This window comes from Jaculus jaculus, chromosome 11 (assembly GCF_020740685.1).
Source record: "Jaculus jaculus isolate mJacJac1 chromosome 11, mJacJac1.mat.Y.cur, whole genome shotgun sequence".
NCBI lineage: Eukaryota > Metazoa > Chordata > Mammalia > Rodentia > Dipodidae > Jaculus > Jaculus jaculus.
Window position 1 is genome coordinate 8,877,275 of NC_059112.1, and position 27,146 is coordinate 8,904,420.

At 38.4% G+C, this 27,146-nt stretch overlaps 1 protein-coding gene across 14 annotated transcripts in view; it reads right to left on the reverse strand.

Annotated features, from left to right (window-relative positions):
• Window positions 1-27,146, reverse strand: part of Adgrl3 (adhesion G protein-coupled receptor L3) — a 482,809-nt gene that overhangs the window by 66,694 nt on the left and 388,969 nt on the right. For 8 of the 14 annotated variants that reach the window (XM_045130208.1, XM_045130203.1, XM_045130197.1 and 5 more), the window contains 3 exons: window positions 14,005-14,031; window positions 11,271-11,439; window positions 5,085-5,210 (listed from right to left, as the gene is read on the reverse strand). In XM_045130208.1, the coding sequence (XP_044986143.1) occupies window positions 5,085-5,210; window positions 11,271-11,439; window positions 14,005-14,031 (322 nt within the window). The remainder of the gene's footprint in view (window positions 1-5,084; window positions 5,211-11,270; window positions 11,440-14,004; window positions 14,032-27,146) is intronic. The other 6 variants (XM_045130202.1, XM_045130200.1, XM_045130201.1 and 3 more) reach the window with 1 other exon arrangement.

Here is a 27,146-nt window from a genome sequence, read left to right on the forward strand (position 1 = left end):
TAGTGAGACTAAGACTTTGTTACGGCTGGAGGACATGGTAAACACCTGTAACCCCAGCTCTAGACTAGGGGCACTCAAGAAATAGCACCTCGATTTTGGGTCATGAGTCTACGTGGACTACACAGTGAGATTCTGACAGAAAGAAAACAAAATGATTATCAAATCCTGCTCCGTGTCACAGCTGGTACACAGGAAGGTAAGGTTTCACCACCAGAAGACTCAGGTAGAGTGCTGTCTAGTCTCGGGGTTCAAAAGTGCTGACCCATGTCACACCAGTCTGAGGCAGCATAACAACTGGGGTTCCCAAACGTCCTACTTTCATGAACACTCTTTGTCAATAAAACAACTATGGGATGGTAGCGGCTGAGGTAATCATGTCAAAGACAGGCAGGATCTAATCAGGACGGAGAGCGCACAGGATCTTGGCAGGTTCAGTTAAAAATCTGTGAACAAAGGTTTTCACCGAAATGGGGAGAGGAAAATCAGGTGAGAGCACCGCTTACAAGAAAGGGCGTTGTGGAAGCATCTCCCTGATTTGCTTCTAGTATTAGGGTTAAACTCAAATTTGTCCATTTGTCAAAATAGTAGTCCAACCCCCCAAATTACTGCCCACCTGAACTGGGACATCTACACCCCGTAACTTGTAGCTTTATAGCAACAAGAAAGTGAATACCAATACCCCAGCTCAGGATGGCCCTTGGTGGAATGGGGCCCAGGGAGAGGGAATAATCAGTGAATAACTTCATGAGAATATGACCAGTGGGCAATAGCTTCATACAGTAAAGTTCTCAATAAAAAAAAAAAAAGTATAGAAGAGATCAAATTTATCTTGATAATAATTAGACAATGGGTTTAAAAATATTTCCTGACTCCAGCAATAGGGGCTTATCATCTATTTCTGGTGGGCAACAAGAGCAGTGGCTTATACAGTTTGGGGGCCTCTGTGGCCTCCCTGACCAACAGCTCACTGGGATGTATCTCATTGCTGACAATGGCGTTTACCATTAATAACCCACAGCGTCTGGGTGCAGCTTTACCCTCCTTTGTTAAAGCACCGTGTTAAAGATTTCTATCCTTTTGTTGTTGTTGTCATTAAGTAGAAACTCTGAATGGATACATCAAGTCTTGGAGCCATCATGTCCTTCCTCCCTGCCCCCAGCACACTGAGAGCCCTCCTTAGTAGGATTGCTGTTGCTGGTATTCAGTGTGGAGTTAGCATAACTGACTTATCAACTAGGCCTCCATATGGCTTATTCACATATTAGCTTTATTGCTCTGTAGTCCCAAACTGATCTCAGGCTCACAGTGATGCCCTAGCTGTGTTTCTGAGTGAGTGCTGGGGTTGAAGGCATGCACCACCACGCCACGTCCCTGATTAAACCGCTGTTAACCCCTTCCACATTCATGCCCCGTGTGTCCTATTATATTCCCACAGAATCTCCCTCCGTGACCCCTTCCTAGCTTCCTGGCCTCTGTACACATTTTGGCTTATGGCCACTAATCTAGAAATTCAAAGCGTAGATACATGTTTGAGAGAGAACACGTGGTGTTTGTGTTTTTAGCCTGTGTTATCTCACTCCCTATGATCTTTGCTTTTTCCCTTAAATTTCATATTTGTATATAATGTATTTTGTTCTTCCCAAATTTTCCTCTCTTATCTCCTCCAATTACCATCTCTTATTCTCTCTCCCTCCTACTAAAACCTTCCCTACTTAACTTTTATGTCATTAAAAAAAAAACACTGAATTAAATTAGGGTTTCTTTAAAGCTAAATAAAACTTTATCATATATACACACACACACGCATGCATGCATGCTAGCCATTCTGGCCAGATTGTGAAGGAATCACAAAGTAGGTAAGTAGGTGTTCTTCTTTACTTTTGTTTGGTTTTGTTTTTCCCCTGAGGACGGGTCTCATTCCAGCCCAGGCTGACCTGGAACTCTGTAGCTCGGTGCTGGCCGGGAACTCCTGGTGATCTTCCTACCTCAGTCTCAGTGTGTCTCACCACGCCCGGCTCAACGTACTTATAATTTGCATTTACTTGACCGCTAAGGATGTTGGACACTTTTCAAAGTATTTATTAGCTATTTGTTTTTCTTCTTATGAGAACTCTCTGATCTGTTCCAATGTGTTTTTTGTTGTTGTTTGTTTTCTCGATGCTTCGTTTTTGAGTTTGCAGTAGATTCCAGCACTTAAATCAGTTATGTGGTCGGCAAAGGTTCACTCTCAAGTCTGTAAGCAGCCTCTTCATTCAAATGGCCACTTCTTGCACACACACGAGCATTTCAATCGATCTAACACAGTCCAATTTGTTTCCTGTTGACTAGAGTCCAACTCAGAAAATCCTTACCCATGCCACAGCCTTGTAATGTACTACGTACTTTTTCCTTTAGCAGGTTCAGCGTTCCTGTTGCAGAAGACAACCCCAGGAAGGAGGATTCGGAAAATCTAAGCTGGAACTGCCCTGGAAGCTTCCTCCCTGCTTACATAAGCTGCCGGGGGAGAAAAGTTGTCTGCAGCGCCACGCAGCTGCAGAGCCTTCCTATTTCACAACTGACTTGCTGGACTCGATGTGTTCCCTGGTGAAATAGTGGCGCCAATGCCTTGGGAGTAACCAATCACTTTCTGATTGGATTTGGGGCCTGCTCCACAGTAGGAAAATTCATTCCTGGTACTGTGATCTTGGCCAAATTCTATGGCTAGGGACATAGGCCCTAGACAGGAGTTCATTACTATTAGTATACTAAATGAACAGTTTGTCAAACCACATTTCCCACAGATTATGACTGCTTGAAGCCTCAATCACAGATGTTTATTACTACCATGGACAGTGGTTAGTGCAAAGATGCATAGCTGGATAAACTGATGCAAATGACTACTGTGTGATTAGTCATAAACAAGATAAATAAACCATCCCTAAAAGGATCAAGGAACCTCACAAATGAAGGGGAAGCAGCAGTGTAAGAGCGGGGGAATGGGAAGGAGGGCTGAATACTGCTGTTTTCGGCATCTGGCTTGGCCGCTACACATTAATCACACCAGCTATAGTTTCTTACACAGGATTGAGCCTGCTACTGATGGGGAAGGGAACAAGAGACCCCAAATGCCCTACAGCAACTAAGGGCAACTGTGTTGCTGCTAGATGGGAGGTCAGGTTCGTCAATGGTGTAACCACTGGCAAGTTGACCATTTTATGGCAAGTAACCCCACACCCATACACATAACCCCAATTTAACTCAGGGGGTTAAAAACATAAAAGTAAGTTGGGATTTAATGGAGAAGGGCATATGTAGGAGGAAAATGGGATAAGAGAGAGTAATTGGGGAGGATATGTACAGAATCCATTGTATGCATGTATGAAAATACCAAGAATGGAAGAAATAAATAGAAAGAAATAAGGTTAATGGATTTGTGTTTATGAAATTACTTGCTAGTCTATATATTTGACAGGTATATGCTACTTGATAAATTTCGGCAGGAAGTCTATTAGATTGATATTAGAATGCGGTTTTATTTGCAAGATAAAAGAGCTCCATTATTATGGCTTAAGAAAACTATATTCTCTATCTTTTACTTATGAGCTCCAGTGCTCATGAGGTGTGGCCCTTGTAAAGTCAGCTAATGAGCTCGAAAGAATCTGGCAAATTTCACTTATTGGAGGGTTCAAGGAAATTTGAGTTTGTAAGCAAAGAAATAGTTTACCAAAATGTCATCAATGTTTATAATCCAATTGAATATTCATTAAAGAACAATGACGTGGGCAGGAGCTACAGCTCAGGGGTAGAGGGCTTGCCTACCATGTGCAAGACCCTAGTCTATGCTTACATTTTTAAAATTTATTTAATTTTATTTATTTTTGTTTATTTTTATTTATTATTTGAGAGTGACCGAGACAGAAAGAGGCAGAGAGAGAGAATGGGCACACCAGGGCCTCCAGCCACTGCAAACAAACTCTAGATGCATGCGCCCCTTGTGCATCTGGCTAACTTGGGTCCTGGGGAATCGAGCTCCAAACTGGGGTCCTTAGACTTCACAGGCAAGCACTTAACTGTTAAGCCATCTCTCCAGCCCCAAGACCCTAGTTTTGATAAATAGTATTGTTTTAAAAAAGTTAAGGAAAATTAATTCTTTATTTACAATTTTATTTATTAAATTCGAGTGACAGAAAACATTATCATATTTCCTATAAAAGCATCTAAGATTAGTCTTCTGGTCTCATTCCAAACTTAAAAACCCATGCAATTCTATGCTGTAATCTGGGGAAAATGGTAGAACAGTCTACTGAAGAGCTTAATGTTTCCTTTGTGAGAAACAATGTAGTCATGTCTCGTGTGAGATTGAAGGGAGCAGCACTTTGATCACTTATTTAAGCAACGATATAGCACCCAGTCCTTCAACTTGCCAACACACAAGAGGGAACGAGCTGTAAAAGCATGTGGAGTGTATTTGGTACATGTGGCACGAGTGTGTGGTGTATGCACATGTCTCTGCAGAAGCATTTTAGTGGTCAGGCATGTGTGCAGAAGCCAAAAGAAGATGCCAGAAGTCCGTTATTTCTCTCTGGCTTTATTTCTCTGAGGCAATCTCTCATTGAACCTGCTCTTCAATTAGATCGGCTGGCCGGGGAGCCCCACTGCTCCCTTCGCTGCCCTCTTCAGGGCTGGTGTTGAAGACGCGCTTTTATGTGGGTACCAGGGATTGGTACAGCAACTCTCTTACCCACTGAGGCATTTCCCTGGTTCTATCATTTAAAAAATATATAAAGTGATTGAGTATGTGATAGAGGATTATTAAACCGATTAGGGAGCCCAGAAATAGGGTTCTATATATAAAATATTACTTTGTTGGAACTTTGAGTCACGTACCATTTTTTTCTTCTCCATCTGTGACAGCAATATGATGTCATTAGTTATTAGGCAAGTTAACACTGTTGACTTGATAATGCTAACATAATTTTTCTTCTTCAATCTTAGAATTGTTCTCAAGCCAGTCAGACTAAAAGAGGAAGCTTGATGTGGGGGTCGCTTGGGAGGGGAGTAAAGACGAAAGGGTACAGTGACGTGGAGGCACGCACATTGCTTACCTGCGAGCCTGTGGAGTATCTTCCAGGAGTTCGCGAACCAGACGTTTTCCCTGAGCCCACGGAGCTCTCGGTGCTCTTGCCGCTGCAGCAGCGCATGCGCAGACACTTCCCGTACTCTTTTCGTACCTGGCCAATTAAACGTCCACCGCATTAGTTCTATGCCCATTTCAGCTAGGAACTGAGGGGTAAAATGGACGTGAGTTTCAGCTTGTGATAATGTACTTATTCCCTTGCCATACAGAGACAAGACATTGCTCAGCGTATATTCTGTTAGATAAAAATAATTAGGTTCATAGTGTTGAACATGAAATTTTGCCTAAATGGAGTCTTTTCAAACATAGGCTTCTTGCACATCAATCATGCCATAGGGGCACTATCTCTTAGTTCAAAGAGCATATGTCTAAAACTCTCAGACACTATTTTTAGCTTCATACATTTTACATAAAGTAGCCTGTTGGTGCAAGAGGGATTGGAGCTATTGTTCATAGGCTATAATCTGTGACAAAGTTAAAAAGAATGCAGTAGAATGGCAGAGAGTTAATAATTAAATGCAAAAATGGAAAAGTGGGGCTAAGCATTTCTTTTGCATCTTTATTTCTTTGATTTTTCTCAAAGTTCCAATTTACAAATTTAGAATAAAAATATAAAATACTTTTAAATTTACTTTCATAAAATTGTTCTACTCAGTAATTTCAGAGAAATATAGCTACTTTTCATTCTGGCATTGGAGAGTAAACATTTAATCTATTATTTAGTGCAAGTTATAGGAAAAAAAAAGAAAGAAAATGAATCCTTTTCCCTCTGTGTTTTCAATAAGAGAAGCATATCAAGAAATTTCTGGGAACATTTTACCATGCTTCAAATTTCTATTAATGCCTACTTCTTTAATAAAACACTAAAATAAAAGGTAACTTTCCATGCTGGAGAGATGTCGTAGTGGTTAACATGTTGTCTGTGAAGCCTAAGGACCCCAGTTGGAGGCTCAATTCCCATGGACCCATGTTAGCCAGGTGCACAAGGGGGCGCACGCGTCTGGAGTTCGTTTACTGTGGCTGGAGGCCCTGGCGCGCCCATTCTCTCTCTCTCTCTCTCTCTCCCTCTTTCTCTGTTTCCCTCTTTGCCTCCTTCTCTGTGTCTGTCACTCTCAAATAAATTAAATAAACAAACAAAAAACTTTTTTGAAAAAAAGGTAGCTTTCCTAAGCCATACCTTCACTATCAAAAGCCCTACAATAAAGGGACTTTCCATGCTGGTTATACACTCACAAATTTACTCAACACTGTACAGATCATTCTTAGCTCTTTATGTTTTTGATTTCACTGAGTACATAATTTCTACAATTTATGTCAATGTAGCATTTCAATATAATTTTATTGAAAATAAAATATGAAATATGTTCTTGGAAAGGAACAATATTTAAAATCAGAGCTTGTTCTGAGTTCCATGAAGGACTCACTTAATTCTGTGTTTACATGACCAGGTTCAGAATCATGGCAGAGACAAAGCTTCCGGAAGTTATGCATGAATAAGTTTTCCGAGATAAAACTAAAGAGGGAAGACACATTCTTGAATGTAGGAAGTGCTATCCCAGAGGCCAGAGCCGGGACTGAACAAAACAGAGAAAGGAGAAGAGAACCTGATCTCCTCTCTGTGTCCTCATTATGGGCACAATTGTGACTAGCCATTCCCATCACTGTGCCCCACGCCTTCCGCGCCGTGATGGAATGTGTCTTCTCAAGCCGTGACCACAAATCAACCTTCCCTTCCTTAAGTTGCTTTCTTCATGAGTTGTCAGAGCAACTCTGAGGGTCATGTCTACTTCCATTGTGCAGCTAAGACCACTGAGGTGGGTAAACTGTCAGAGCAAACTGAAAGAGCAAAAATGGCATGCAATGTGCCTTGTATGAAAACATCCCTATCTCGTGGGCTCCATTGGATAAAGCTCTGGCACCACATTTCTAATTTCATACGAGACTGAAGTAGATAGCATTACTATTATTACTATCTACTAGATGATTTTTTCTATATTTACTTAGAACATGTGTCAATGCTATAATTGCAACTTGAGGAGGCTTAAACTGGTCTCTACATAAGCTACGCTGTTGGCAACAGCTCAGTAATATGTACTGAATTTTGAAATGTCCCAACTGTAAATCTATGCATTGATTAAGTAATTAGAGCTTCTCCTCTCTGCTTCTTTTGCCTCATGCACTCAGCAAATGAGATCTTCATTGGTGATGAGACTGCTTAAGTATTTCCATACAAAGGCAAAGAGAGCATGGGGCAAGCTGGAGAAACATGCTTCTCCCAGTAAGAGGAAGCTGCATAAGTTAAGTCGCCGCATTCATCACAGACTGTTCGCAATTTTCAAGAAGGCTGACGGCTGTCAACTGATTCCACAAACAACCAGCAAACTGATAGGTGGGACGGAGCCACATTCCACATGAGAAACTTGAGTCATGCATTCACTACCCAGCCTTCTTTTACTGTGATATGTTTCGAAGCCACGAGCGTACATCTTCACAGAAAGAAGAAGAAAAAGAAAACATAAGGTGGCCCATGCCCATGACACATTTGTATCTAGATTACAAAAGAAAGTTCTCTGTTTGTTCAATCCTGAGCATTTTCCATCTACTTAACAAGGTCCGCCATCTTAATTATCCCAGTCATGTAACACTATCTCATTTCGATGAGATCTTGTTCTGGAATCTAGGAGATAGTGAAGAGAATAAACCTTGCATATGGAGTTTTTTTCATACTCTCAAATCCCCAAATAATCATTAGAGCTCCAAGAGCATAGTTGAGTGTGTAACTAGTAGAAATGTTGGGGTGCAACCATGCAAGCCATATTAAAAAATGTCAACTCAACAAGTTCGATTTTTTAAAAATGAGTAGAATCAACCAATCTACAACCTTTTAAAAATCTCAAATTCATATGTGTTATTAACTAAAACATATGAGCAAATGTATAAGCAAGGGTGTATTAATAAAACTAGTCATATTTTTTTTTCTGAAAAATCTTTTAAGCTATTTCTATAGCTATAAAAAAAGTGTTTGATGGTCAGGAGAGATGGCTTAGTGGTTAAGTGCTTGCCTCTGAAGTCTAAGGATCCTGGTTCAAGGCTCAATTCCCAGCACCCACGTAAGCCAGATGCACAAGGGGGGAGGGGCATGCATTTGGAGTACGTTTGCTGTGGCTGAAGGTCCTGGTATGCCCATTCTCTCTCTCTATCTATCTGCTTCTTTCTCTTTCTGTGTCTGTCACTCTCAAATAAATAAATAAAAACAAACAAGCAAACAAAAAAGTGCTTGATGATTTTCTGAAGAGAAAAAAACAACCAATAGTTTCATTTTTCTTTATATTTTCTGATGTAGGATCACACTATTGTCAACGAGCAAAAATGTTCCAATCTTATAAAAAGTATAGCATACTTATCACTTATTATGCATTATAAAAGTTAGTTTCTCTATCAGAAACTCGCAGATGTTGTTATGAAGTACCATGCAGTGTGACTGCGTTCCCTCTCGAGCTCATGTGCTGGAAGCAGCACTCCCAAATTCACATGTTGCTGACATTAGAGGTTGGGGGTCTCTGGCAGATAATTAGGATTACATGAGGCTCTGACAGCGAAACCCTGATGATGGCCTCAGTTCCTTTATAGGAATTGGAAGAGACTTTCTTTCATGTAATAAAGTAGAAAGGGGCCCTAGCAAATGGCATCACCGTGAGTGAGTGTGAGCTTCCCAGTCTCCAGAGCCACGAGCTAAGTGGATTTCTACTCTTTTTGTTGTTGTTGTTTATTTTTCCAAGGTAGGGTCTCACTCCAGCCCAGGCTGACCTGGAATTCACTATACAGTCTCAGGGTGGCCTCGAACTCATAGTGATCCTCCTACCTCTACTTCCTGAGTGCTGGGATTAGAGGTATGCATTACTATACCTGGTGAATTTCTATTGTTTATGAATCGCCTAGTCTATGTATTGAGTTATCATGATAGAAAATGGACTAAGATAGTAGACATGTATGTTCTATATACCTACATACATTACATTCATATGTGTGTGTGTGTGTTAAAACTTAAATACAAATGTTAAAAACGTAATAACCCAGCTTGGTTTACTGGATGATAAAGGGCAGCTGGGTCAATCTGTCCTGCCAGCCAGAGTTTCCTGAATGCAGTCTAATGAATCCCAAAGTTGAACTTGTTGATACATATATTTTAAAATTTGACCTGTGTTAATGATGGTAACATACATAAAATTCTAGATTAGATAAAGGAGTTTAATATTAGTAGTACTACTTCATAATTTTAGTGAGGTCTTTATGTAAGGTAAGAAAAAATAAAAGAAATAATTAAAGAAATTATAATATGTATTGGCCAATAAAAGTATAAGTCAAATAAATATGAATGTATTAAAAGTAAGCTTTTCTCCAATATAGCAACGTGTATAGCAACTTTAAAATATATAATCATTGTTAGTTAAAATTCCCAGCTAATTAAGTAAACAAAATAAAGTCATAAAATAAAGGTGAAAGGTAAATGCAATTGACAATCCACTGTGCATTCAGAATTTGTGACAGACTACCATGGACCCATTCTGGACACATCCATCTTTTCTTCTATGCCCTTGATCTGACTCTCATATTTCTGCCAATACTTTTCTTGAGAATCATGATGATTTTCTTCTTTTCCAATCTACATACTTTTCCAGGTAGTTAGTCTCTGTGACTCCTCTGAAGTTTACTAAAATGCTAACCATCAGTTTTGTCACATTATCATCTTTATCAACTATCTCTAAGTTAGCACACTGGTTTGATTCTTATTCTTTCCATCTGTGTTCTCACTGTTTATTTGTCTCATCAAGAGCAGCACACTATTAGCTGATGTCCATACCCAATTCCTCGTCCTTCTGGGTTAAAAAGCTACACTATGTTTTTCAGATTCCCTTGAGGTTTAATTAATACCATCAGCAGTGTCCTTTCTGATGGAGAAGTGATACAAGCCTTGTATACATGGCTTCTACAAATACCTCCACATTCTTTGATTGCCTGCTAGATTTCAGCAATTGAGATGAAGACAAAAATCAAATATTGAGCTTTTTTTCATTCTATTATAACCTATTTTAAAGATGAATGTGAATTCCTTAAAATAAAATCTATCCATCCTAATTAATAGCTGCAATCTACATGTAGAGGATTGATTGATCCTAAGTCCTCCATCCTATGTTTGTGGACACAGAAATTCATATTAGATGCCTATCACCACCTAAGCTTGAAGCAGAATGTTTTTGTTTAATTCTTGTCCATATTAACAAGTAGACACCACTCTTAACCACAGTTTGTGGATGCATTTTTATTTTTGGTCTCAAACAATTCTAGATATATTGAATTTTACTTTTTATTGTTGCTGATTTCTAAACACAATTGTAATCTGATTTCTTTCTGAGATTTAAAGAAAACCATTTTGCCACTTCATTTCCAGAGCTATTTCTGAATATCTCATAATTATTTCTGCCATCTCTATGTCACACTCAGGAGTTAGAATGTGAAAAGGTTAATTAACATAAGCTTGTAAAACCCAGACAATGTGGGTAAAGGATTTATGTGACAGCCTAGAGTTAACTATAACAGATGGGGGCGGGGGGAGAAGAAGGAGAAGAAGGAGGAGAAAGAGAAGGAAGAAGGATGAGAAGAAAGGGAGAGAGAAAAGAGAGAGACTGAGGAAGAGACACTTAATAGAGATGAAAATATGGGAATCAAAAAGTAAAACTTAAGATTTTGTTTTTAAAGTAGGAAATACAAATACTTAGTTGCTAACATTTGCTTCTAAATAAATTACTTTTTATATTTTTCAATATAAAAAATTACAAAATGAGTCTATCCTATGATTTACTTCAACTGTATCAGATTTACTTTCCAAATACACAAATGAGTATAAGAACAAACCTATAAAAATATACATTTTGTTCATTTGCCAAATTATAAAATGTTTGGTTTCTGCCTTGGACACTTTTACCAACTCTCATACTTTTATTTTGTGTCCCTTTTGCATTTGCTACTATAAGAAAATGGAGGCTTACATTTATTTTAAGAGAAACACATATCAAAAGTATAATCTCCTAGTTAGGGCTAATTTGCTGTCATGAACTACATGCCGTTTAGTCTTGACAGCAGGCGTGTATCTTACCTTCTTCTGCAGGACACAATGGAAAATGAATATGAACATTCCCTGTAGAGAGTTGAAGACGGTGAAGAGATAGGCCATGATGACGGTGCTTTCGTTAATGTACATGAGTCCAAATGCCCAGGTCAATCCCAGCAGGCAGAGGAGAGCTATTGCACCTATGACCCACGACCTGTAAAAAGAAAAGAACATTTAGGCTTATGACACAAGTTGGTCTTCAGTTAACACAACCATATCATGCCATATCAACAATGCTGACATTAAAAAGAAATGTCATGGCCAGTTTTATTGACAGAAAAATGTAAGACAAGTGGTATAAAGCACTTTAAGATCTTCATGGAGAGTACAAGTTATTAAGCGTGAAGAAATATCCATGAATGAAAAATGTTATGAAGAAGAAATTCATTTAAGCAAAAGCAGATTTGTGCCATAAATTTTTCATGTATTTGTAGTACATATGCAAATGGTATGGAAATGTAATTAGGGTGAATGGCAAAAGAAAAAAATTCTTTAAAGCTAACATCTAATGTCTTCATGTGAGACATTGACATCACATCTGCTTGATGGGACCCAATCCATTTGTATGGGTATGTTTTTAATCCCTTTTCCACATTTGTTAATTTTCCATTTAAAAAAGGCATCATATTATCTGACAAAGCAAGTCTTATTAGAAGGAACCAGTATTCATAGTGCAGGTCTGAAGCTGAAAGCCCTAGCTTGCTGATTTGATGAAAAGATAGTCAGTGTGGTATACAGTGGCTATGGAAACTAGTTCAGTTCCTATAAATAACGCCGTATTACATTCTTTCAGCCTTCTCCCTATTGTCTTCTAAGTTATGTTGGACCAGGTTTTCAAGATCAGGCATTTGGAATTTGGCATCTTTGCTGAAAGACACTTAACATCCTAGGGCACATTTATGGCTTAGAAGTGTGCACAGACTTGGAAAAGGATGAAGCTGAGGATGACGATGGAGTGGTATGAAGAGACAGCAAATCCTGAAGGACAGATAGTTACTTTCACTCCAGTCGCTTCATGTCCTCCAACCTGCCCGTCAAGGTAGTAAGAAGTGGGTAACAAAAGTGCATGTATTTGTTGCCATGTATGCATTTACTCTTGATTAAAAAAAGGAATCATTCCAGCACGTGGGACTCCAGGGACAGGAATGGAACCCTCGTTAGCCTCCACGCAGATGGGAGAACAAGACCCGAAGCAGACAAGAGCGCTGCACACTCATCAGCCTGACCTTTTCCTTCCCAGCACACCTTCTCTGAACAAAGTGAGCTAACATTTATTTTCAGCACATTCTTATCTTTCATTTATGTTGTCAAATGAAGAAATATTTGGGGGAATTGAATATTTACAAAGTGAAGGGGAACATGCCCATGTTCACCACAATCTGAAGCATTTTTCTTTCAAAAAGTTTTTTAACATGTGGTCCCAGATTCCTATCAAAATGACTTGACTTATAAGTACTTATTATTTTTCTCTCACCCAATCAGCTATTATATATTATTATAATATATTATTATATTTTATATTATATTTATATATTATTTTATATTATATTTAAATGTTCACTAAATTTCTTACAGTTAATGTGAGACATCAACATTCTCGAATAAAGATTCCCTCACAGAGGTTTGCTACTGTGTCTGGCACATTTGCTTATATGAATTAGATAGCATCTCAGATGTTAATATTTCATCATACCACTGAAGTCCAAAGTATGGCCACATACACAGAAAAGCTCTCAGTTGTTTTTCACACATTGAAACGAAAGAAACATGGAAAGAATCATTATTAAATAAAGACAAAACCACCACTTAGATTTAGAAATAAAATGATGTCACACAGTACTAAAGTCGGCTATTATCCAGTAGAAAACACATGATGGGCCCAGAGGTTAAATGATCTGGAACTTCAGAGAGTTCCAGGCGCTGCAGAAGAAATTCAGCAAAGGCATGAGGCAGGACATGAGGTGGGGTTAGAGCAGATGGAAACAAAGGACTCTTCACCAGAAGAACAAACTGAAGTTCTACAGCAAGGCTGCCCATGGGTTGCCAATCTTACTTTATTCTTGAAGGACATGTAATTTTAAAATGTTCCGGGGAGTACCCCGACATCACCATTTACCCTTGCATTTGCAAGACTGGTACAGACTTGTAGCTTTGTTCACAAATTTAAATGTGGCCGCACACAACTAGCTTACTCCTCAGGACAGGGGTCGAATTTAAAGGGAACATTTCATATGCACAAACTTTAATTTTTGAAGTGCTCCCCCCTTTTTGGATGTTCAGCACAATAGATCACTGAGATTAATTACAATTGGTAATTTCATCCTTAGAAGATCTCTTTAAAGGTATTGCAGGAAGTGACAACACAATTTGAGGAGACGGATGTCTGGACACCCTGCAGAAATGCAGCCGTGTGCAGCACTGAGGACCCCACGGGGCTGCAGGGACAATGTGCTCATGGAATCAAGTCAGTACCGCAGGCAAGGGTGGCCCTCCCAACACTGAACTCCAGCGATGCCCAATTGCAGGGTGGAGGTCACGCTCCGGCAGGACACGCGGTCTGCGTGGAAGTTGCCTGCCACAGCATTTTCCTGCCCAGTTTGCTCTTCTGCCTCAATGTGCATGACAGAAGCTCTAATGATTTTTCAGTACTGATCTGACAGCTGGTTCATGGGACCCACACTGATAAATGCAATTTATCAGCCATTCAGGTCATTCTTACTTGATGAAGGGTCTGTTATCCTCATAGCTAAAGAATGCATAGACATAAAGACAAGAACACCAACATTAGCATTTTATGACAAGGATTTCAGGTGAACAATATCCTCCAGCTTTTTTTTCCCCCAAAAGTTTGCCTCCCCATCTCCTAAAAAGGAATCATAACCTTGCCTTTATATCCAGAAGGAAAATCTGAAAGTGACCACAAGAACTTAAATACCAGGGGATGGAATCCATTTTACAATACTTTAATATCCCATATGAGATTCAAAAATTCCACTTTTCATCATATAACTTGACAGAGACATTTATTTTTTAGGGATCACATTTCTCTAGAGAACGGGAAATTTCATGAGCAATTTGAAAAAGGCTTGGGGGCAAGGTTAAAATGATGGAATTTCATGTGACCTGAAGGTATGACTTATTCTGTAATATTAGTAAGTAAGATCACTTAATTGTTGACAGTATACTACTATGTAATTTTAACTTACAGGTTAAACTGAGCTAAATGTATACATTACAGCTCCTTGAAAATAACCAATCTTAATTACTTTAAAATTCATTCACTTCATGTACTGAGGGGGAAAAAATAAACTGAGTAATTTTTTTGTGGAGATGGGAGCAAACACAGAGCACCTGTAGAGTGTTATTCATTACTACTAATGAATTTAGTATCATCCAGATACAATGGGATCCTCGAGCCAGGTTCATAAAGAAAAATCAGGGAACTTTTTCAGCCATGGTTTTTTACAAAAGTAGTTTCTGCTTAGTGAGCTGTGGCGGAGAATTAAAGGCAAGGGGAACTGCCTCCGCATTTTTCCTTCCTCCGTGCCAAAGCTGGTGAGCGCACACCAGGGCCGCTCTCAGGAAAGCTCCTTGCGAGATGCGGCTCCCCCGAGCAGAACCGGGCTGACCAAGCTCACCCCCGAGCCAACAGCCAGGACAGGCCACGGCGGGAGCCTGGGGGGACAGTGCGGTCCACCCACTTACCAGCCAGTGGCTCTGGTGCAGAGACGCATTAACCTGCGAACATCTCAGTCCATACACCTATAATATGGCAATCACCACAGGCTGAGCGTAGTCTAAGTTCCTCCAGCTAGAACGTTCTTGCCAATAAAAATTACACGCTATTACTAACAGACTGTGTACAGCTAAAATCGAACATAAAAATCAAAATCAACAATACAAAATCTCTCGCTCAAAGAATAAGACACTCAGGGCATAAATATTGAGTGTTGAATGCATTTGAGGATGGTGTAGCAGTCATATGATGTAGCAAAGAGAGATGTGGCTGAAAAAGAAACTGGTAGATGGAGCAGGGTGAAAGGAACTGTGCGTTTGATAAGGTGATCACTAATCACAATGGTTAACTTTCAATTCATTACAACAGAATAATGTTGAAAATACAGTTCCTCTGTCACGCCAGTCACATGTCAAGTGCTCAAAAGCCTCAAATATGTGGTAGACATGACATGGATCTGTATACAGTTCTAGAATGTTTCCACCATCACAGAGAAGTTCTATTGGATAATGCTGAAATAGGACAGTCTAAGACAATCAGGTCAATTATACAGTTGCAAGAGACATTTCAATTATGTGATAGCCATGTGAAAGGTAGACAAATTTCTAAGAATTGATTATGGTTAAGTTATAAAAATAAATAGAAAATCTTATAGTTGTAGTAATAGCTAAGAGTTATAAAGCATAGTAGGTATTTTTATTACATATTATTTAAATTTATTTATTTATGAGAGAAAGGGGGGGGAGAGAGAGAGAGAGGGAGAGAACAGGTGTGCCAGGTCCTCTAGCCACTGCAAATGAACAACCTTGTGCATCTGGCTTTACGTGGGTCCTGGGAAGTCAAACTTGGGTCATTAGCCTTTCCAAACAAGTGCCTTAACTGCTGATCCATGTGTCCAGCCCTTATATACATTCTCATTGTACCAGTTCACATATCCATGATGTCAAGTTCATGATGAGAAAAACTTTTCTTTTTTTTTCAAGGTAGGGTCTCACTCTAGCCCATGCTGACCTGGAATTCACTATGTGGTCTCAGGGTGGGCTCAAACTCACAGCAATCCTCCTACCTCTAACTCCTAAATGCTGGGATTAAAGGCGTGTGCCACCACGCCTGGCTCTAGAAAAACTTTTTACATTAGTATATAAATAACAGTGTCAAGTGCAGACAGCTGCAGATTAGTTTATAGAAATACAAGTAAAAATGCCATACAAAATTGTACCAAGGCATACAAATATTTTGGATGTTTGTGTGTGGTGTGGATGCACATATGTATGTGTGTATGTACACATGTATATGCATGTATCTGCATGTGTGTGTATACAACAGAGGATAACATTTGGCGTCCACATCAGGAACGCCCTTCTCCACCTTTTGTGATAGGGTCTCTCATTGTCCTGGAGCTAGACAATTAGGTCAGAGTGCCTGGCCACTGAACCCCAAGTATCTTCCCATCTCCACCTCCTCAGCACTGGGATTAGAGGCTTCCACCAACACACTTGGCATTTAAACAGAGATTAGAAATCAAATTCAGGTCTTCATGCTTGAAAAGCCTTAAGGTATATAAATAATTTTTAAAAATTACAATAGCCGCCTTGTACTGTAACTGCTAGAGAGGTACATGCTTTGCCTTCGTGTGACATGTCACAAGGGAAAGATCGAGGAGCAAGGTGTTTTGCTGCGTGGGCCACTCATGCGTCCTCTGCCAACCCCAGCTCTGTCTAGAGTCACTGCAGTGACATGGTGTGCACGGGGATGTGAACTGAAGTGAGGGTCACATTTCTAGGTCTTGCCAGCTAAAACACTGAAATGGGGTTCCTGGACCTTTTGGCGCTTCCTTTTGACCTTGAGAAAGAGAGAACTGAGCCTCAAATATGGAATGGAAGCACTTCTAAAAGTGGCACACATGTGTTAGACGCAGACCACCTACTTCTAGGGGCTTCTCCAGGACAGATTAAGTCAGAGTATTTTAGACGAGGTCTTATAGTGGTTTACCCTGTGCAATATTTAAAACTAAAAATAAATTTTACTGTTTAACTATAAATAATCTACATAAATATTCCATATAGCAATATATACTTCCGGATAAAAGAACATATTCATCAATTGTACCTCCAGTAAGACATAATTGACATACGATGACTTAAAATCTACAGATCATTAAAGATCATATGTAATATGTCAGTAAGTTCTATCATTTTTCCAGCTATTCCATTAGCTTACAGAACTTAGATTTATTAAGTTTCTCCATCAGGTCCAAATCAAATTAATTATAATATTGTCATGACTTATGATGATAAAGCTATAAGTTTCTTTTTGCTTCTTTGTATTTTAAAAAGAAAGTATATTGATCAAGCTTATAACACAAATTTTGATTGCTAAGTGAAAGTCCATTTAAACAAAATTCTCATGCTAGGTAGTTTGACTAAAATATTTCACTGTGAGTATTTTAAAATTTGATGGCATTGTGTACACACCAACTTAAAAAATGGTGGATTGTATGTGTTGCATTTTATAAAATAAAGTAAAATATAGATATAGTTTTAAAAGACAAATGGAATAAAAGATAGTCCTTTCTTTTGAGAAAGTATATTTCTCTTTGGTCTAATATTTTATGCTTAGTAATATTTAAAATATTATTAAAATGCTACCATTAAACTTATCCTTACTTTAGTATTAAATCTGGGATGAGAATTTTTGGGTGTTTCTGTATAGGCTGACAATAATTATGTGTATACTAATGTACTCTAAAATAATTTCAAATCATACAAGTATTAAAATTCGGTTCCATGAAAATTTAGCTCCAAGTACATTTTCAAAAGAATAGGTTTCTTAACCCAACTTCAATTTTAAAACTAATATGATGGTGTAGTGAGCAATACCACAAATATAGATAGACAAATACTGACATGAAACAGTGTGAGTGAATCAAATTAGGTATAAAATATTCATTCCTTAACTTGGGAAGTTACTTATTTTGGATATGGTTATTGAAATAATTACCTAGCATAGTTGTGACAAAAGAAAGATACAAACCTTTCAATTTTAACCTCATTATTACTGAAAATATTCAATCTACTGATTAGTTCTGATAGAAGTTTTACTAGTTTATATTTCTTTCAAATATGTTTTTTTTTTATTAGTGTGGCAATACTACCTGGATTTACCTTAGTATATTCAATTCTCTCTTTATCATTAGAGGATGATTAAAAGGAAAAAGAATTTAGAATTTAATTCAAAAGTGAGAGTAAAATATACACAATGCTTCTTTATGTCTATGGGTTTAAATCACTAAGTATTTAAGGCATTAAAATATGAAGGCTATCGGAAATAAATGTGGAAATTATAAGCAATGAAGATGAAGATATTTCACTACAAATTTTATTGCTGCTGAACTATCACTGTTGAAAGCTATATTCTTGTGCAGTTTATTGAGAGAAAAAAATGAACTAAATAAATTTAAAAAGTGGTTGGGAATATATCAACAGCATTTCTATTCCCCTGTTTCAATGTGCCCACAACAATACTGAAGATTTAGAAAAAAAAAAAAAAAAACACCAACATTAAGTCCTTAGAAATGGATTTCATGCTGTTGATGAACCAGGTAAGTCTGAAATTATGAATCATTTAGTATTTTAAATCAGAATCAATCAATGTCAAATCAATGATAGATAACATTTTAATTATCTCTACAACTCAATGTTACATAAATTTCTACAACTCAATATCATATGATCGAAAAGCAATAATTTATGTGTGAAAGAACCATCAAGAATCAATGAAGAGAACAAAGCATTAAATTATACCTGGGTAACTATTTACTTATTATCAGTTAGTATTGCCATCTGCCAACTATATAAAAAATTAAATTGCTTGGTTGCATGGAAATAGAAAGTGCAATTTTGTATTCTTTTGTTGAAAATAAATAATATTTCCACGTGATTGTTTATGAACATTAACATATGAAAAGGAGTAGATTCGTGACTGAAATGGGTCTTTACATCAGTATACAAAGATAGAGAGACCACTGAGGAGGGCGGTTCCCAACTACAGCTGAGGGCTAACTGCTGAGTTTCCCCATATTTCATAACTGTTTTCTCTAAAATGTACAATAATATAGAACTTTCTTCATTTACCTTTTAAGTGTGTTAAATAACACACCTTCATACATTGGTATAGAAACATACAAGAATGAAACTAAATATTTTGATATAAAATAGAGTATGCCATTAGTTAACACAGGTACTGATACATATTGACCTTGTGACCTCTAAAAAGAGGCTAGGGAGAACACAAATATGAATATTTTGTTTTGAAAATTCATACATTTAGTAGAGATGCAGAAAAGGATAAATCTCTCAGTGATTGACATCTTAAAAATGATTTAAATATTTACAGAGTTCCACTTTGTACAAAATATTTATTTTGGAGCTAAATTTAGGTCTAGTCCATGCTGTGAAGTTTAATATTCTGAATTAAAATGAAGTTATACCCAGATTATTTATGTATATAAAAAAAGAAACCAGGAATTTTCTGGTTTGCATGAGAAAGCTTAACTTACTCATTATTATACTGTATTCTCAGCATTGATATGTCCACAAAGTAAATGTGATTTTTCACTAAATGCCATCATTTAACCACAAATGAAGGCAAAACGTGAAATCATACATGAAAAGTGCATGAAAATGCATGAAGAGATATGACATAAAGTGGAATGCATAATTATTTTCTTATGACATTTTCAGAATTTGCAATCTTAAGTATGGAGGTACAAATAAATAACTATACCCGAGTAAGGATATATTTATATTGCTTTATATTATTTTATCAGGTACTTAGCAGAAACTGCTCCCTTAGTAACATATCAAGATCATAAAATATCAATGTTAACTTCTATAAATTATTGATATTTATAATTAAAATGTATAGTGTTTCCTGGTCTACCAGAGTCTCACTGGCTTTTTTTTTTAAGTCTTAGATTAAGTTCTAGACAACATGTGACCCCTGGGCTGGTATATTAGGGCCACTGAAACATAGAGAAAAACTAGTTTAAGAATTACTTTTTACCCCGGCACATCAGCTAGGGTCCAGGTGGAAACAGGAGTCAGTGAGATGAACAGAGTGCTGCTTCCAAGGTGAGCCTGACAACCTGGGCCAGGGCGATGGAGACAGACACTGAGGAGACTCAGAACGCACCAAACTGGAAATCTAGAAGCTGCTGAGAGGTCACTGTGATAGCAGACTCAGAACACATCCACCGTGTCTCGGAGAATTTTGTGGAGAAGAGGGCTGAAAGATGATAAGAGCCACAGGGTGGTGGTGGAGGGGAAGATCCAGCGGCACTGCGCGCCTCGCCTGGACACGACTGACTGCCGTTCTCACCACTCATAGCCCCCAGCCCCGCGTGACTGCCCCCAGCCCCACGGAAGAGGACCCTCAGGGGAATGGGAGCACAGAGGAGGGAAATGATGGTACCAATACATGACATCTCCTTACAAATTTCTACTTAAAATTACGTTTCATATTTTCTGGGTTTCTTTTTTTCCCCAAATTTGAGGATTATAAACTTGCATGTAATAAAATAAACAAGAAAACTAATGACTTTTCGTTATTGTCCCCACTGTATTTTCACAGGTTGAATTCCTGTTATACTCGCAAAGCACATGGAAGGAGCACCTTTCTTTCCACCAACTTGCAACAGGAACATTCATCATATTTTTTCTGCTAACAAACACTGTGGCATAAGAACAACTGAAACCCAAGAAACACCAAGCAAGTGTGTAAAGTACATCTGTGCCTACTAACGGCTACTCCACGTGGAACCCAGAGAGGCACGGCAGCAAGGAGGGAGACAAGCGACTTTAATTTTGGATAAGTAATGCATCCCTATGGGCCACGAATTGTCATATGCTAAACTGAAATAAGGAAATGGGCAGATACCCAAGGAATTCTGATAGAAACCCCAGAATTTCCTGGCTTACATGCAAAGACTAAAATAGCTCATGCAAATATTGTGTCCTGTGTGAAGAGAACAAGTCATAGGATATTAAAAACCAAGTAATTTTAACGTTTATAAACCTCTACTTACTCATCCACCCCATGAATAAACTTAATGGTATATTTTACAGTTGAATGGGCAAAAGCAAGTAATCAGCATTCGAAGGTTATGGTATGGACTTTTGAAGTAAACTCAGAATTCTTGATTTCCTTATTCATATGGAAGAATGATAGTTTATTATGATCTTGCTAGTTTAAAAGAATGCTGGCACTCTTATCCTGTATCTTAGTGGACAAGAGAATTTGGGCAGTGAGTAGGCCATTTCAATGACTCAAAGTCTCTCCCTCAATTTAATTTTTTTAAACCCAGGAATGGGCTTAATAGTACATGTACATGTCACAGGATTGGGAAGCAGATGTAGGAAGATCTCAAGTTCAAGTTAAAATTCTCTATGCAATGATCCCTTGTCTCAAAGGAAAACAATAAAAAAGATTAAGCAAAATTTTTAAAAAAAAGCAGAGATCTAATTAAGGTTTTTACTAGGCTATTTCAACCTAATCTTTCTAAAGCAGCATAAGAGGAAAAAGTCAGAAATTAAAGGGTAGTAAGTCATTTATGATGAATCTGATTTTCCAGGTAAGTGACCCATCCTGAAGAGAGCACTTGGAGAGCACAGTGCGGCCTCAGTGTAGCATCAGGGAGCGATAGCAGGCACTGGATTCCCTGATGCTTGTGGAATTAAATTAGACATCAGTGAGTCATAACCTATGTGCACATCCATGTCAGCATGAAAAATCAACTGTCTGCTGTTGCACCGCCAAAAAACCCACAAGTTTTCACAGTTTTATAAATCACATTCAAGAAATAACCCCTTTCATGCAGTCAGGCCTCGATTGAAGTGAAGAGCAAGTTTCTGGAGTCCATGATAGCTCACTAGTTTAAAAGGAAAAAAAAAAAAAAACAACTCTAAAGCCCTTTAAGAACATAATCAAACTTTCAAAATATATTAATAAAAATATAAGTCTATGTGCATACCAAATTAGTGAAGATTTTTCCTAGAATCATAAGAGTATACTCAACCATGCATTCACTGTATATAGCCCAAAGAAGAAAGTCTAGCAGGTAAATGAAGAAAGAGCGTTTGATGAAATTATTTTCCTGCAAATATGAAAGAGCCACTGTGATAAGGAGGGTCAGACAGACGGAGGTGACTGGTGGGGAGCCGCAGACTGCTGTTATAAAGATGCAGCAGTTAAGCACTCAGCACTAGATGAGACTTCTCCATCACACCTGCCAAGGCTCGGGCAACATTCAGGAAGAGGCGGCAGAAAGAATGAAGACTCAGAGCATGGGGAGCAGGAAGAAAACTCTGGAACACTGTATTCCAGATACCGGATGGCTGCTGCAGGCATAACCTCACTGTGGCAGTTGCTACGTGCCCTCTATTGGACCCATCAACATGTTGGATGATGAAGGAAGACAAAATTAAAAAAAAAAAAAAAATCAAAACAATGAAGGACTTGTTGAAGTCCCGATAGGGTTTAGTTGAAGTGTTATGGAAGAGTGGGGCAAGAGAATGACATATGGTCAAAATACATTTTGAACATATGTGAATATTGCTGGTGGGGGTCTGAAGAAATGGCTCAGTGGTTAAGGTGCTTGTTTGCAGAATCCAAAGACTTAGGTTCGATTCCCCAATACATGCACAGAATAGTACATGCAATTTGGAGTTGGTTTGCAGTTGAAGGAGGCCCTGACTCTCTCTGTCTTACTCTCTCTATCTCGTTCTCCTTGTAAATAATTTTTAAATGCATGTTTATATACATACATATATGTATACATAAATTGCCAATGAAACAGTAAAAAAATTATAAGATAACCTAAAATTAGGAATTTATTGCAGTCTCATTAACTTGATAGAATTATCTAGCAGCAGATATCATACATGCTGTAGAAAGAGTAATACATATATGTGCAAATATACTTTAATCTCAAGATCAAAGTACGCAGGCTATCCTTGGGATACAATTTTACACAATACACCATAATGCTAGCTGTCCTGATAAGAAAGGAAAAAAAAATCAATTGATACAAGGCATAGAGTTGTAGAGATGATTTTTCAATTATTTGAATATGCCATTATAACTTGTACAGAAAATGAGAATAAATTGAGATAAAAATTGTTGAAACTACTAGCAGAGGTCAATACATTTACTATATATAAAGATCCACATGTTCAAATCAATATAATTCTCCTATTTAGCAGTAACAGACTAGGACAAAAATCCAAGAGAAATTAGATATCATTGCATAAACAATATAAGAGTCTCATGCTCAACCAACTCAGCTAGCCAGGAGCCCTAAAAGGAATTTAGCTAGGAATGAACCCAGATGAGAATGGTCATCAATGCACAACGCCTTAAAAATCTGTGAGTACATAACATACGGTCAACCAAGTGGATTCGTGAGTAGGGTTGGCCAGACTCATTCGTGTAAACAGGCTGGCTCTCTTTATTTATCCTGTGTACTTAATGAATCTACACTTAGAAGATAAATACATTGGAATAATATTAAAAACTGGGGAGTCTATGTGAAAAGTAATAAAATTCTTCAATAACTAAGACAATCTTTCACGTAACGATCTCACAGATTCCTAGCCTGTTCTAGCAGTAAGGAGGTAACGTGGACGAGCATCTGTGGGCGGGAGGGAAAGCACATCACCGGCGGCTGGAAGCGATGGTGCAGGGCGGCCGTGGGTGGGCCAGGATGGCATGTGGAGTGAAGGGTATTGGTTGAAACAAGACAGTATGGTTTCCAAAGATAATAAGCATTTTAATGTGCAAATCAAACATTGTAGAAACTATAAGGACCTGAAGAAAATATATCTATACACACAATCCAATAACAAATTTTGTATATGTATATGAGATTGACACACTATCTATTGTTAAGAAGGTCAATTTCTTTTGTGTATGTATGTTGTATATATTACATGTTTGTATGTATATATAGCATATATTTATAGTATGAACAAAAAATTAACCAATGTAACTAGAAGAAGATTTTTTTAGTTTTTGGTTTTTTGAGGTAGGGTCTCTCTAGCTCAGGCTGACCTGGAATCCACTATATAGTCTCAGGGTGGTCTCAAACTCTTGGCAATCCACCTACCTCTGCCTTCCAAGTTCTGGAATTAATGGCATGTGCCACCATTCCTGGCTTTGGAAGAAGATATTTTTAATGTACTAAACATGACAAATGTCGATTGCTTAGCAAAAGAAAAAGCTATTAAGAAAGCTAGCGGGGGGGGGGGGATAATACCTCCTAAGAGGCAGAAAAACTAGTGAAATAAATGGCCTAAACAATTTTACTATGTAGGGCTTCAGTGAGCAGTAAAGGAGATGTTTTGTAGCATACCATATTACAAAGTGTGAGATCTATTTTTCTATAGCCAATCAGTCATGGAGTAGATTTAAAAAATAATAATAATAAAAATAAAATAAAAAACAAAGGAATATAATGAGAATGACTTTTTAAAAAGTCCTACCAGTGTTTGAATTATGTTTTGGTGTATACAACATTCAATAATTTATGACAATAGTTTTAATAATCCACTATTCCCATGGTTTATTTTCCTATTACCATAATTGAATGTTTTTTTTAAATTATTTATTTGAGAGTGACAGACAGAGAGAGAAAAACAGATAGAGGGAGAGAGAGAGAATGGGCGCGCCAGGGCTTCCAGCTTCTGCAAACGAACTCCAGACGTGTGCGCCCCCTTGAGCATCTGGCTAATGTGGGACCTGGGGAACCGAGCCTTGAACCGGGGTCCTTAGGCTTCACAGGCAAGCGCTTAACCGCTAAGCCATCTCTCCAGCCCCATAATTGAATGTTTTAAATGATAATCTTAGACTACCAATGTCAGAGGTGCTACAGAGATTTCTCCTTAGCATTTTAATGTATCTAGTTTCACAAACCAACTTCCACAGACAATTCCTAGAGTATTGTGGATTCCCATGGAATTTTATGATGGACTTTTTTAAAATACACAAGTGTGTGTAGTTGGAAAACTCAACAACTGGGACTCAGTCAAGGAGAATCAGATGAGGACATTTTTCAGTGCAGAGTGAACAGCTCCAAACACTTAACCATCCGCTGTGCTGTCTGCACAGTTTAATTACAACCCAGTGGTCTTGTGCATGGTCTTTCATGTCAGGTCACTGTGACTTACCTATACTCTGCACTGTTGAAATGAGGCAAAGGGAAAAAAATACTGTTTTAAAGGAATCTAGTGTTCCTATTATGAGCCATTCATGAATAATACAAGAATGAACAGCTGAAGTCTCAGAGTCTGATTTGTTTTCTTTCTTCTCCTTTCTCTTTTTGTTTCATTTACAGGGTCAAATTCACTGGGAAGCAGAAGAATCTGGAGTGCACCCAGGGTGAGGTAGCTGCATTGGGCAATTTGTTAATCAGTGGTCACCTGAATCTCCTTCACACAGAGACCATCTTATTATGAACTGGGGTACAACTAAATGCCTGAGGAGTGATTCCTATGACTAATGGCTCATAGTGTTTTCTGGAGTGCATACTCAGTATGTCAGTAGGACATAGTGGAATGAGTGTTCACATCTATCTTGGGGACATTACTATGGCTTTTCTATTGCCAAAGCTGGTAAGGGGAGCACATCAAGATAGTAAGACATAAATGGTCAAGAAATGATGAAAACTTTAACGCAGATTATTCCTTCCATCTCATTGATATATTTGTATGGCCCTTAATACCATATAATAGTTTGCCATTTCTGTGTCCTCAGACATTTATATTCAATACTTTGGAATTTGCATCCCAATAATAAATCCCTTAAAAATCCTAACTTTCATTTTGGGATGTTTCTGTTACTTAATGCGGAGAAGTCACCCATGGCACACCAATTCAAGCTACTGGTTCTCTGGTTGGTGTCCATCCGTGGGCGCTGGGACTGCCACTGCTGCACCATGACTCCTACATCACTCAGCCAACAAATCAACAAACAAACAGAAATGAGGTTCTTCCTTCAGATATTTACTTCCACTTTTCCATATTTCAGACATGGTTTCAGTGCACTGCATAGTTTGTCCCCAGCAAGGTGGTGTTAAACAGGATGAAATCTCTAAGGCATTGACCTACGGAATCCACTAGGTTATGGGATTCAATAGAATGAACATGTTTCCCCTGTGGCCCTGCTTCCATTTGGGGAAAGGGCTGTAAGTCGAGGGGTAAGCCCATTTGCTCCCTTGGTTCTTGCTGTATGATCAACCATGATGGTCTACAAGAGCCAGAACTTTGTGAGCCAAATCAGCCTCTTTCTTTCAGCATCACATGTTCATTGTAAGAGAACATGGACTAGGCGTGTGATCTTTATTCCTTTTCAGCTGGGGGGTCTCAACATCCCAGGATTTCTTTTCTTTTGCTTTTTCACTGCAGCCCTATTACCTGCTCCAAGCTCATACCTCTCTCTTTGACCAGTCCAGCTCGTATGCCTTGTTTTCTTACATCTTTCCTTTTGAAAGATTTGAAATAAATAAATAAATAAATATATAAATAAATAAGCCTCCTGGTTTGAGTAGCTGAATGGCACTGCAGAAAAACAGACAACCAGCAATTAGGGAAAGCACGCTGAACCCATGACAACAGATCTCTAATGGGGGTGACAATGCATGACAAGCTAATTAGATTTCCCAGTACAATGTGCTCTTCCCTTCTTTATAACCCCAACTGCTTCAGCCGAATATCAATTCCTCTTTTCCCTGGGAAACAAGAACAAAACGGGAACAACGTGACTCCTGCAAAGGGCAGAGCTCTGCCCATCTTCTCGGCCCTTCCCCTCTCTTCCTCCATGGATGCTCAGCTTCCAGAATGGCGGCTTTTCACCTGGCCTCCGCATGCTTCTTCCTCAGCTGCCCGACCCAGTGCCATTCTGCCTGGGCAGCTCCTCACCTCATTGCCACTAGCACGGGTACTGGATGACACGGTGACTTAGACTCAATGTAGCCGCATTTTGCTGGCCTGGTTTTCTAAGTTCAAATTTAAAATATTCAAATAATGACAGGTTTTAAATGTTAAAAACATCTTCATGATCATTACACCATC